At 48.1% G+C, this 13,869-nt stretch overlaps 1 protein-coding gene across 6 annotated transcripts in view; it reads left to right on the forward strand.

Annotated features, from left to right (window-relative positions):
- Positions 1-13,372, forward strand: part of PLD2 (phospholipase D2) — a 495,902-nt gene extending 482,530 nt beyond the window's left edge. For all 6 annotated transcript variants that reach the window (XM_085638423.1, XM_085638422.1, XM_085638426.1 and 3 more), the window contains 2 exons: positions 573-690; positions 2,336-13,372. In XM_085638423.1, the coding sequence (XP_085494549.1) occupies positions 573-690; positions 2,336-2,560 (343 nt within the window). In that variant the 3' untranslated portion in view covers positions 2,561-13,372. The remainder of the gene's footprint in view (positions 1-572; positions 691-2,335) is intronic.
- Positions 13,373-13,869: the final 497 nt, after the last annotated feature.

Here is a 13,869-nt window from a genome sequence, read left to right on the forward strand (position 1 = left end):
GGTGAGCATCAAGGTTTTTTTTTTTACTCATGTTACCTTGTTTTACTCATGTTACCTTGTTTTTACTCATGTTACCTTGCTTTACTCATGTTACCTTGTTTTACTCATGTTACCTTGCTTTACTCATGTTACCTTGCTTTACTCATGTTACCTTGCTTTACTCATGTTACCTTGCTTTACTCATGTTACCTTGCTTTTACTCATGTTACCTTGCTTTACTCATGTTACCTTGCTTTACTCATGTTACCTTGCTTTACTCATGTTACCTTGCTTTACTCATGTTACCTTGCTTTACTCATGTTACCTTGCTTTACTCATGTTACCTTGCTTTACTCATGTTACCTTGCTTTACTCATGTTACCTTGCTTTACTCATGTTACCTTGCTTTACTCATGTTACCTTGTTTTTACTCATGTTACCTTGCTTTACTCATGTTACCTTGCTTTACTCATGTTACCTTGCTTTACTCATGTTACCTTGCTTTACTCATGTTACCTTGTTTTACTCATGTTACCTTGTTTTTACTCATGTTATCTTGTTTTTCTTCTGTTATCTTGTTTGTTACCCCAAAGGACACTACTGGGAACAAATGCTGACCCGAGCATAGACGTGACGGACCCAGTCTCCGATGCCTTCTTCCACCAGGTCTGGAATGAAACTGCCCAAACAAATGCCACGGTGTACGACCAGGTGCGTATGTGCCACAAGAGTAGCCCCACCACAAGTCGTCTGGCTTGACGTACAGCAGGGATCTCAATTGTGATTTCATCTAATTTACGACAAACAGCATTACAAGATCTGTTAGGTGAAGCTACGGTTAGGATTGACTATTGTGAGGTTTATGATTGATTGATATTGTGATTGATTGATATTATGATTGATTGCTCTATTTTGGTCCCAACAGAAAACTCAAGTGAAGAGGCTTTGAGATTGTGTGATAGGATCGAGGCAGGGTTCATTGATAACGGCTTAACATGAGTTCAACTGGGCATCAATTTGTTCTGATTATTGATCAGGGTCTGTGTCAGGATTGGGAGCAGAGTCTTGAAAGACTTGTCAGGGGTTCTCCTTTCGTTGATCACAGTTTTCTTGAGATGTTGGGTTTGGTTTTGATCCACAATTGCAGGAGGTCAATCAATCAATCGAATAGCTTTATTCGAGCATTAAATATGATCATAAAAGCAAATACATAAAAAAACACTCATGATTTTCAAACAATTAAAACAGCACATTAAAATCCTCGCCTGGGTACATTATAAAATCAAAAGATCACATGACTCCTAAAACAGAGAGCGCTTTTAATAAATGAACTAACACTAAAGCAAATCAGTGGTGAGCTGAGTGACAGTAGGTGCAGTAGGGTGGGCCTACATCTGTTTTTTTCCAGGAGGTCAAACAAGTGCACCACCTGGGGCCGTATTATATATACGGTGCACTTTACCTGCACCTTTAAATAGGTGCGTTGTGCGCAAACAGGAAAAGTGCACCGCGTTGCCATGAATGCGCTGCCCCCAGGGCAGCCGCGAACATGTGCTGCCCCAAGGCAGGGTATTTATGAGAAATACGGAGCAGTTGCTTCAAAGCCACTCTGTGTTTCACTGTGCAGGCAGCAACCCGCCTGCACTTCAAAGAGGGGAGAGCGATCCCCTTGCAGGCAGGTGCAGTGAGTTACTGCAGTCGCCTGCAAGGGTATGTCTGGGGGTGTCCATGAGATCCCCTGTCTACCCTCAAGAGGGCTGCCTTTAGGTGGCGCACTGAAAGTCCGCCACCTTTTTGTGGAGAACTTTCAGTATGTCTCCTAAAGGTATGTTTGCCTCTGCACCCACGTCCATAGTACGGCGTGGGTGTAAAGGCAAAGTTATTCTCTCATTTGCGTAGAACCATGACCCATGAAAATAAAGGAACGTCATCTAATGATGGCACTGGCTGCGTTTGCGCCAGTGCTGTTGGTATTACAGAAGGAGCCACACAAATGTCTGCAGCCCCTTCTATAATACCAGGGTTCCCCGGGGCGCACAAAACAGGCGCACCTGCCTGTTGCACCCCCCGGCACACTGTAATACAGCCCCTGATGGAACGCATACCCAAAGAAAAGTATCTGTGAAGGAATTAAACTCCTTTGAGAAATAGACACTTCACTTCTCTTTAGATTGAGTTATTGTTGATGATTTGTTTGCTGGGGCCTATCGGAGAATTCTAGTTTTTCTCTCTTTGTGGCTATTCTGTTCCAATGTCGTCATCACAGATATGGCAAATGATTGACCACCCAATTGGAAATTTGTGTTTACTTTCAGAAGTAAATCCTTACCCAAACAATGTCTTTTCTCTTGTTCAGGTTTTCCGATGTCTTCCAAGCAATGCAATGCAGACCCTCCGGGCTCTGAAGGAATACGGCGCTGTCTCAAACCTGGCCACCGTGAGGCCAGAAATGGCTCGCGAGCATCTGCTGCGGATCCGAGGGCACCTGGTGGAGTTTCCCCTGCAGTTTCTTTGCGAAGAATACTTGCTGCCGGCCTTCAACAGCAAGGAAGGAATGATTCCCACTGAGGTGTGGACCTAAGCCGGTCCTTGAACAGAGCGGGCAGCAGCGGGGCTCTGCCCCATAGCAGCATGTCTCGGTCATCTTCCACTTAGATTAATAACCGAGAACCTGCAGTTCGTAAGGAGTTCATAACACTAGAATAGACGATCAGCGGAGATCAAAAGGTGTAGCGGTTAACATCACTGATGGCTTAGCCCTTCACCCCCGGGATTGCAGGGCCTTTCTCCATGAGTAAGCTCATCTGCAAGGACCTCTAAGGATTGCACGCTCTAAATCCTGCCTTCATCCCAGAAATCCATGGATCCACTTCTATTGCTCAAGAATTGCCTCCGAGACTTTATTGCATCGCCGACCACTGAACTGAACCTTTGAAAAAGGCGGGATCAGCCCTCCATTTGTGGGTGGACAAAGAGGATAGTTGAGGCATACTAACTCGCAAACTCCTAGCTTTTCATACTGACATCAACCTGTACTTCTTTCATTCCAGGAAGGACCTTGGGAGACGGGAGGTCCTCACAGGCCTATGTTACCTTCACTGCTGGCTGAACAAAACGTTCAGTGCTGTGTTGGAGTGATCTGTAGCATGTTTTTACCGGTAGATGTTGAAGATGTTTAGGTGGTCGGAAGGGTGGGGCTGCCGTCTCTTCTATTTGACCCAATCAAACCCCTTTTCATGGTTATTGAGCTGTGGTTCTAAGCTCACTGGTGGTTTAGAGCTGGGTTTCTACACTCACATTTCAGTACGCGTCTTCCATGGTTGCAAGTTAGAGTTGCTGCCTCTATTATCACAGTTTCACTGTCTTTTATAATTCACAGTGGCCGCGGGTCCTGAAAATACTGATCTGATAGCAATAGGAGTGACTGTGGGACACCCACGGCAACGTTTTTGCACCTGTGCCTTTGCTTCCAGATTGATGGGAAGTCCAACGCCGGAGCCTTTCCGCCGAGGTGACTTACTGAATGATGCATCTCTCCTCACAACCCTTCCACCCTCTTGTTTGTTCATGAACATGTGTCCATTCTAATGATCATTGCTGTAAGCGTGATGTTGCTCTGTGGGGCATGTACCGCACACAAAGCCGACATGTGACCCTCCCGGTGTCCTTTCTACTTGCACTTAATGTTGTCCTCCCATTGCCCAATGTGGCCATTGGAATCCTTCGAAGTAGTCCTTTCGAAAGTGTCTGTAATGCGCCCTGTGTACTTGGATGGGACGGAGATGGCCTAAATGCGCCGTGCATCCTCAGGTAGTATTCCACCTTCAGTATCAGAAGCCCAGCATTCTGTGTTTACCCTAAGGCGCCTTCGAAAGAATATAGCCTTGCCATTCTCTCAGACACCTGGGCACTCTCTCGAGCACACTCCACTACAACCTGGTGGATGTGCATCTAGAGTTACTCAACTTGTGAAGGTTTTGTGTTATTCGTTACAAAAGACGTGCAGCATCAATGTCAACCTCCTCATACTGGAGTATATATTTTTTGAGTGAATAATTGTCCAATATTATTTTTATGTTTCATCGCTACATTTTATATTTGTGCTAAATGTGATTGTTGGTCAGTGAATGATTGGGCAAGAAAAAGGTACACAAACTTTTGCTATTAAGCAATTTGGATATCTGGGGCTAATTTACAAATTACTGTCCGAGGCATATGAACTGCAGATTACACACTGTGCATAGATCGCCATCTGGTGTTGGGACGGATATTTGCAGTTGTTTTTCCTCTTGGAAAGACTTTGGAAGTCACGAGGTATGTGACTCCTCCTATGGATCGTATTGCGCATGGGCTTCGGCTCCATCCTCAGATTGTTTTTTTCCGCCATCGGGCTCGGATGTGTTCTTCGCGCTTCGGTTCCAAACAGTTTCCAGTTCTTCTGTTCGGCGCACAATCCTCCCCTTTTCACGGTATTGGTTTCGATCGCGATCTCCACACTCTACACGACTCATCGTTCGAAGTCTACGATTCCAGTCGTCGACGAATGCCTTCGGGCCTACCTAAGCTCCGGTCCTGGCTGATGAAAAGGACTCCATTCAAGAAGTGTCCTCGATGTGGGTCCAAATTTCCCCACACCGATCTCCATGAGGTGTGCAACCTCTGCCTCTCCCCTGAACACGAGGCTCGAGACTGTCCGGCGTGCAAATCCTTCCGGTCCAAGAAGACCATTCGAGACCGAAGGGCGAGGAGAACCATGGCACACTCGTCGACAGCGATCCCCGACGACATCTTCGGAGAAGGCATCGATGTTCCAGAAGAACAACACACCGAAGAGGGCCTCGTCAGTGCCTACGAAACCGAAGACTCAAATGTCGAGGACATCACTCCGGCACAGAGGTGCGTGAGTACTAACATCTACCTCCACCCTCGACGGCATCGAAAAAGGCTTTGGCCACGCCTTCGCCCTCGGGCCTAGGCACGACCAAAGACATTGCTTCCCACTCCTCGCCTTCGGGCCCAGTTAAAAAGCCTATCAAGCCTTCTGGCGGCTCGGGCTCGAGCCAGCCTGCCGTTGGTGCCAAGAAACACTCCTCCGCACTGGCACCGAAAAAGAAAATGGCCTCCTCCTCCGCGCCGAGCTCCACACCAAAGCACTCGGTGCCGAAGACAAGCACCAGCTCCTCGGTACCCACACCGTCCCCAGAGCCGAGCAAAAAACCCAAATCCATCGAAACCCACACCTCGAAGCCGAAAGTCATCTCGGAGCCGAGGAAACAACCAGCCATCTCGAAGCCGCTCAGTTCAAAACAACGAACCGATGCCGACTCCAAGACTAAAAAACCTACGGCTCCGACGCCGACTGAAGAACTATTTCGGCCTGATCCACTACAAGAAACACTTGTCAAAGACCCTAAAACTGGACATTTGATGCTCAGCATCTAAAAGAGACCGCTGGACAACCCTGCCCCAGCTCCACCTCCAAAGAGGAAAGACTTTGCTACCTCCCCTTTGAGAATACCTTCACGCCCTCCTCCACCTCCTCCTCTACCTCCTCCTCCTCCTTCTCCACCTCATCATTCCCCCACACCCTCTCCGGATGAGGATGATGACGATGTCTACGATGACACAGGGGACGAGCCCCATGACCAACCCACAGGGGACCCCACTCCAACAGGCTCCCCAGACCCATGGGACTATAACATTCCAGACATCCCTAACGTCCCGCAGGACGACCTTTACCCTTCAAGACCGTCCCCTCCGGAAGACACAATGGGGTTTAACCAACTACTCCATAGAGCTGCACACTACCACGGAGTTGATCTCCATACAGACCCCGTGGAGGAGGACTTCCTCCTAGATACCTTCGACACAACACACAGGGCCACTTCCATCCTGCCCCTGCTTAATGGGGTTATCAAGCACGCGCCGGAGGTCTTTAAAGACCCGGTCAGGGCCAGGGTCATCAACCCTCGCATCGAGAAGAAGTATAAGGCCGCCCCTACAGACCCCACCTACATCAGAGGGCCAGCACCACTAGACTCCCTAGTAGTGTCCACTGCAAGAAAGCGTGCAAACTCCCAGGCATCAGGCGAGGCACCACCACCTGATAAGGAGTCCAAACTCCTGGACGCCTCTGGCAAGCGCACTGCATCCCAGGCTGCCAACATATGGCGCATCGCAAACACACAAGCGCTTTTGGCAAGATATGACCAGGCACATTATGATGAACTGGAAGCCATAATGCACCTCCCTAACAAATACAAAAATAGAGCCAACAAGCTAATCCAGGAGGGTAAAACCATCACCAACACCTCCATTCGCTGCGCCCTAGATGTAGCTGACACCGCCTCTAGGGCAATTAACACCAGCGTCCTCCTCCATAGGCATGCCTGGCTACGAATTTCAGGTTTCAAACCCGAGGTGCAGGCTTCCATCCTGAACCACCCCTTTGACCAGGAACATCTGTTCGGCCCAAACATTGACGATGCACTAGAAAAAATGAAAAAAGACACAGATACGGCGAAGTCTATGGGAGCCTTACAGTCGCGCCCTCCCAGACGCTCCTTTCGCCGCTCTTCCTTTCGAAGCACCTCCAGAGGCTACTCCTCCGATAATGCTTCTACTTCCTATAAAGCCCCTACCCAATCCACCTTCACAAGGGGTTACCAAAGAGGCGGCTCCAGAGGCAACAATAATAAAGGCAGAGGCAAGACTAACACCTCCCGCTCTGCCTCCACCCCTACCCAATGACTTCCCTCCACTCCCCCCAGACCATCCCACTCCGCTCGGGGTCAGACTCAACAATTTCCTTCCTGTCTGGACTACTATCACCTCAGACAAATGGGTAACACAAATAATTCGGTCAGGCTACTGTCTCGAACTAACATCTACCCCCCCAAACATTCCACCCAAACAACGCCCAATGTCACAGGAACATTTGTCACTTCTAAACCAGGAGGTAATCTTCCTCCTACAGAAGAGTGCGATAGAACTAGTTCCTACCCACCAACAAAATATGGGAGTTTACTCCCTATATTTTCTCATACCAAAAAGGGACAACACTCTAAGGCCCATCCTGGACCTCAGACCCCTAAATTACTATATACACTCAGACCATTTCCACATGGTCACACTCCAGCAGGTACTTCCCCTGCTCTCCCAAAACGACTTCCTTGCCACCCCAGACCTCAAGGACGCCTATTTCCACATTCCTGTTCACAAGGCTCACAGGAGGTTTCTCAGATTTGTAGTGGACGGTCAACACTATCAATTCAAAGTACTCCCCTTCGGAGTCACCACAGCACCACGGGTGTTTACCAAGTGCCTAGCAATAGTGGCAGCACACCGGCAAAGACAACACATCCACGTCTTCCCATACCTAGACGACTGGCTCATAAAAGCCAACTCATACAACCAGTGTGTACAACACACTCACGTCACTATCCAACTACTTCACCAACTTGGCTTCACAGTAAACCATTCCCAGGCCCATCTGCAACCGTCCCACGTAAAACAATACCTCAGTGCCACCATAGACACCTCAAAAGTGCTAGCCTTTCCCAGTCCTGCCAGGATAGCAAGCATTCAGGCTCTACGCGCCAAATGTAAATGGGAACACTCCCTTCCAGCTCGAGTGTTCATGCACCTTATAGGAATGATGGCCTCTTGCATCTTCATAGTACCTCATGCAAGACTCCAGATGCGTCCTCTCCAAGAGTGCTTAGCGCGCCAATGGAACCAGGCCCAGGGTCAATTGACAGATCTGGTGTTGGTAGACGGTCGTGCCCATCGTTCTCTGCAGTGGTGGACCACCAAAAACCTTTCCAAAGGGCGACCGTTCCTGGAACCGGTTCCCCACATAGTACTAACAGACGCATCGCTCTCCAGCTGGGGAGCTCATCTATTACATCTCACCATGCAAGGCAAATGGACACCTCAACAAAAGTTACTCCACATCAACCATCTGGAGTTACTAGCCATATTCTTAGCCCTAAAAGCTTTTCAAACACATGTCTCAGGCAAGGCAGTCTTAGTCCGCCCAGACAGCATGACAGCCATGTACTATATACAAAAACAAGGTGGCACACACTCTCCGCAGCTCTCTCAGCTAGCACAGAGCATATGGAGATGGGCCATACCCCAAAAAATCTTTCTCCTAGCCCAACATGTTCCAGGAGTCCAAAACACTATGGCCGATCTGCTGAGCAGACAAACACAACAGATCGACGAGTGGGAACTCCATCCACAAGTTCTTCACCCGTACTTTCAAATGTGGGGGCATCCACAGATAGACCTCTTCGCCACCCACGAAAACACCAAATACCCAAGCTTCGCCGCCAGATACCCACACCCATTGTCCAAAGGCAATGCGATATGGATGAACTGGACAGGCAGATTTGCGTACGCTTTTCCGCCTCTCCCACTCATTCCACTAGTGGTGCGCAAACTACAACAACACTCCCTCACTCTCATCCTAGTAGCTCCAACTTGGGCCAGACAACCGTGGTACACCACACTGCTGGAACTATCTGTAGTACCGCACCAAAAGTTGCACCTCTCTCCACGCCTCTTAACCCAGAACCATGGAGAGATCAGGCACCCGGACCCAGCTCAGCTCAACCTTGCGATCTGGCTCCTGAAATCCTAGAATTCGGTTATCTAAATCTTCCCCCTGACTGTATGAACGTCATTAGAGAAGCTAGGCGACCTACCACTAGAGCTTGCTACGCAGCCAAGTGGAAACGTTTTGTGGTCTATTGTCACAACAATAACTTCAATCCACTAGATGTGTCCATTCAACACATCATAGGTTATTTACTACACCTACAAAGATGCAACCTAGCCTACACGTCTATTAGACTGCACCTGGCGGCCATAGCCGCCTATCTACAAAACAGACAACATCTATCACTATTTAGAGTACCTGCCATAAAAGCCTTCATGGAAGGCCTCAAAAGGATAATTCCCCCCCAGAGTGCCACCCTCACCTGCGTGGAACCTAGACATCATTCTCACCAGACTAATGGGGCCTCTCTTTGAACCTCTACACAAATGTGAACTTCAATTCCTAACATGGAAAACTGCTTTTCTTGTAGCCATTACTTCCCTCAGAAGGGTCAGTGAGATACAAGCACTCACCATTCAAGAACCCTTTCTCCAAATGCACCATAACAAAGCTGTTCTCCGCACTAATCCAAAATTCCTCCCTAAAGTAATTCCTCCTTTTCATCTGAACCAATCTGTAGAACTGCCCGTATTCTTCTCGCAGCCACAGACCATTGCAGAAAGAGCTCTCCACACACTAGATGTCAAACGAGCCTTACTCTACTACATCGAGAGAACACAACCCTTTCGTAAGACCAAACACCGGTTCGTATCTTTCTCACCACCACACAAAGGCAACCCAATCTCCAAATCTGGGATAGCTAGGTGGATTGTCAAATGCATACAGATTTCCTACCACAAAGCAAAACGTATGCTCACTGTTCCCCCTAAAGCCCACTCTACACATAAAATAGGGGCTTCCATGGCATTTTTAGGAAACATTCCCTTAGATGATATCTGCAGAGCAGCTACATGGTCTACACCGCACACTTTCACTCAACACTATTGTGTAGATGTGCAAACTAAGCAACAAGCTAGTGTGGGCCAGGCTGTACTCAAAACATTGTTTCAAACCACTGCAACAGATACTGGCGGTCGTCGCTAGCGGCGAGTACTGCTATATAATCTATACACAGTGTGTAAGCTGCAGCTCATATGCCTCGAACGGCAAATGCTACTTACCAGTATGCATCTGTTCTTGGCATGTAGAGCTGCAGATCTACACACACCCACCCGCCTCCCCGGCTACCTTCATCTGTTCCAGTTTATCTTATTTAGATACAGCACACATGGGCATCTTCACTGCTTATTACTACGCTCCATCATTTCCCTGCTTCGAAAAACAATCTGGGGATGGAGCCGAAGCCCATGCGCAATACGATCCAAAGGAGGAGTCACATACCTTGTGACTTCCAAAGACTTTCCAAGAGGAAAAACAACTGCAAACATCCGGGCCCAACACCAGATGGTGATCTATGCACAGTGTGTAGATCTGCAGCTCCACATGCCAAGAACAGATGCATACTGGTAAGTAGCATTTGCCTTTTCAATGCTATTATGAGATGAACATGTCTGGCATGGGCTGGAAACCAACACCCGCCATGGCAGAAATGTTCAAACCAGCTGCACGAAGCTGCAACTAGAGAAGGGCCATGGAGTCTTTCATGGTTAGGTCAAGGCAGCCTCCTAGCCCGTAGCCAGCTTGGCCACTCTGAACCTGGGACTAGCGTTTCTAAACCCTGGCTCATTGCGAACCCCAGGACTGATGCGTGTGCTTCTCTTTGCTTTTACTGCCCAGAGGACACTGGGTGTAGGTCACTTCCACCTGAAGAGTGGCACCCTGGTTGGATGGTTGATGTCTCACACTAGGTGCTCCTGATCTATTGTGTATTACTAGCCCCTTCAGTATTCCTGTGCTACCTCTACAAACCCGTGGTTACACCCCGATTCCCAGTTCTTATTGCTTTCTGCTGAGTATCTCAACTTTTAAGGATGTTTGGGATTCGACGCATACTGGCCTCGGATCTAGGCGTGTGGCGACATTTTAAAGGCGGACCGGTTTGGCACCACTGGCCTTTGCCCTAATTGAGCCGCCATTTTGAAGGTGGGTGAAGTTGGTCGCTGGTGCCGCTGGTCTCGGCCAACGGCATCCTGTCATGCTTGAGACTGGTGTTCTTGTTCACTGCCTCGGCTCTAACGATAGACCAGAGCATGGCCCAAGCAATAACCGGTGGCTGAGACTTGTGCAAGCATTCCACCCATCACCTTTCTGTTTTTTATTTATTCCGGGTGTCGTCAATTTGAAGATGGATGTTGAGGTCACTGGAGCCAGTGGCCTGTTTTTTAGAAGTGCCTCCTTTAACCCTCTCTCGCGTTAGGACCAAAGGCTGGAAGTTTTAGGTCAAGCGAGGGTGCACCCTTTGGGTTAAGTTTATTTTGTGAAATAATTGCACTGGGCAAATGGAGAAACTGATGTTATATTCTGTGCCCTCATCTTTAGCCCAAACTTCTGCATAACCTATAAATAGGCTTAATACGTTTTTCTTAATATTCTGTGTTTTAGAGGTATCTTCTGGCAGAATGATGTCAGACCCTGTTCAAGCATCCTTTAAGAAGGTGCACCATTTCATCCAACAGAGCCTTTTTACCTATACCATTGAATTGTGCCCCTCTCACCTGCAATCTCAAGGCCGCCAATGAATGGCTAAAAATATTAATATTTTTTTAAAGGCTCATGTAAATCTGCCAATGCCCACTCTTGACAGAAGTGGACAGCCTAATGGGGAAGTCCAGGGAATTTCCCATAGTCACTTCCGAATGGCAACAGGCGAGGAGCCGGACACGTCACAAGTCAGCCTATTGCCAGTGCTTCGTATGGCCTTTTGTCTCATCACTGCCCCCAGAGCCGCCCACGACTCGCAGCAGGCCAAGATCTGCCCATACAGATAATCCCCTTTCGAGGTGACAAGGCTTGGCTTTCAGAGGTAGAGGGTGTGGAAACTTGGATGAATGGACCTGGAGCCAACAGCTGAAGGCCTGGCTTCCCCCAGGGAGGAGGTGTGAAGGACTGACTCCCCTCCCTTGAACTCCCAGCACTGAAATGATTGTAGCAGACCCTGGATGCAGTGTGGTGGCGCTGATGCCACAAGTCGCCTCTTGAACATGTTTGCATGTTTCAGCATCCGGAGGGACACCTACCACTGCACCTTCTGAAGTTGCATCAGTCTCTTAGAGTGCTGCGGGCTTTTCCAATAAAGTTGTTTAAAATTTATGAATTGTCCTCTCTAGACTCCCCTTCTCACACTGCGGAAGCGGAGAGGGAACTAAGAGGAGTGTTCAACACTACAGAACGTAATGGTTGCCCTCCCGGGCTCTAGGTCTTCAGCCGAGGTCATTGTGCAGCACTTTCATGAACCACAGAATCATTCTGTCTTTATGCTACATCCGCTCAGCCTGGGGCGTTGGCCAATTCCTTGACGGTGCCCTTGCTATAGTCCTCTAAACCCTCCTCGTTAAGGTGCAAGTGAAGGACGAAGTGAAGAAGCAGCCTCTCTCCCAGCAGTTCCTAGTGTGCAGGCATGACCAGTGTGGAGGGTCCTGCCCCGAGGTGTGCAGAGAGCTCTCTGAGACATCCTTCCCAATGATTCAGCCTTTGACTGGAAGTCTGCTATGGCTCGTAAGGTACAGGATGTCTCGTCTGGGCCAGCAGTAGCCCAAAGGCACCCTCCAGCAGCTGAGTGGGGCTTTCCTTCGCAACCCATGTGAAACATGCTGAGACTGCCTGGTCGAGCCATGACCCGATATAAACCCCTACCCTTTCCATCGGTAGATTTAGCCTCAACTCCCCTAAAATGAAGCTCTTCGTCTGACCCTCTCACCTGAAGGAAAGCCTTTTCTAGGAATTATCCACCAGAGTTGAAGCTGTGCCGTGTCTGATTAGTGTATACAAATTATCCTGGAATGCCTGGTCTTCTTGTATGTTGCTGGGTACTAGGCTACCCTGCTCATGGACCTTGAGTTAAAAAGTACCGTCTTCCACTTGCAGGCACACTTGCACTTTTCTATACAACTCTGGTTTACTTTCATTGATGGTTCTTGTCCGTGGATGTCTTCGTTACACACCTTTCAGGATATTTCACTTTGTCTCCCTTTGGCATGAACAAGTAAGAATTTCCTCAATCTCTGCCCCTTTGAGTCTGCTCTCTTGGGTGGCTTTTAGCTTCTCAGATAGTCTGGCCTTCTGGTGGTGTCTGCCAAACTGCTGTGTGTACTTCTTCCTCTGTGATCTTATTCCATCATGTCTGTCATTTGTTCTTATTCCATCACGTCGATCATTTGTTCTTATTCCATCATGTCTGTCATTTCTTCTTACTCTATCATGTCTATTGGTTGTTCTTACACCATCGTGCCTAACATTTGTTCTTATTCCATCATGTCTGTCATTTGTTCTTATTCCATCATGTCTGTCATTTGTTCTTATTCCATCACGTCGATCATTTGTTCTTATTCCATCATGTCTGTCATTTCTTCTTACTCTATCATGTCTATTGGTTGTTCTTACTCCATCATGTCTATCGTTTGTTCTTACTCCATCATGTTTATCACTTGTTGACCGTTGACACCTTGTGTAACATTGCAATCTTTGATGATGTTCAGCCCTTAATGTTCTGTTGTTTAACTGAAAATATTGACATTTATATTTTGACCGCTGCACGACCATGACCATGCCTTGAAACTGGATCTTTGGAAAGAGTTTACATTGTAAAATAAATAATGTGCTCCTTTAGAACCCTGGACTGAATCTCATAATTTCATCCTCAGCTGCTCTATTATCATCTCGAGGGCTGGACGGTGAAAGGTGGCATGTTTCTGTCGCTCTGCTGTGCCCTACAACACGCCCATCCTTAGCCATTCTAGGATTGTTGTAAGCTCCGCCCTCAGAGTCTGAGAGCATCAAAGCCTTCCCTGACACTGTTTGGGTCTGGCACACACCATCCTGTCTTGTTCTTCTTCTTCTGTAGAACACATGGCCTTGAGGCTGTCCAATGGGAAGCAGAGCCTTCCCGCTGCGCTGCTGAGCTCTAGAGCTTACAACCTAACGTAAGATAGGCGTTGGAGACGCGGTGTGGGAGCAGAGCACATCATCATCTTCATCGAAACACTTACCACCTCCCGTCCAGACTCAACGACAAGCCCAGGAGTGGAAGTATTCCCTAAAAATAAAAGATTACTGGGTAACCAATATCCAACCAGCAATGCAATAAATGTAAATTGTCCAAGAGATTA

The sequence above is a fragment of the Triturus cristatus genome, chromosome 12 (assembly GCF_964204655.1).
Source record: "Triturus cristatus chromosome 12, aTriCri1.1, whole genome shotgun sequence".
NCBI classification, from domain to species: Eukaryota; Metazoa; Chordata; class Amphibia; order Caudata; family Salamandridae; genus Triturus; species Triturus cristatus.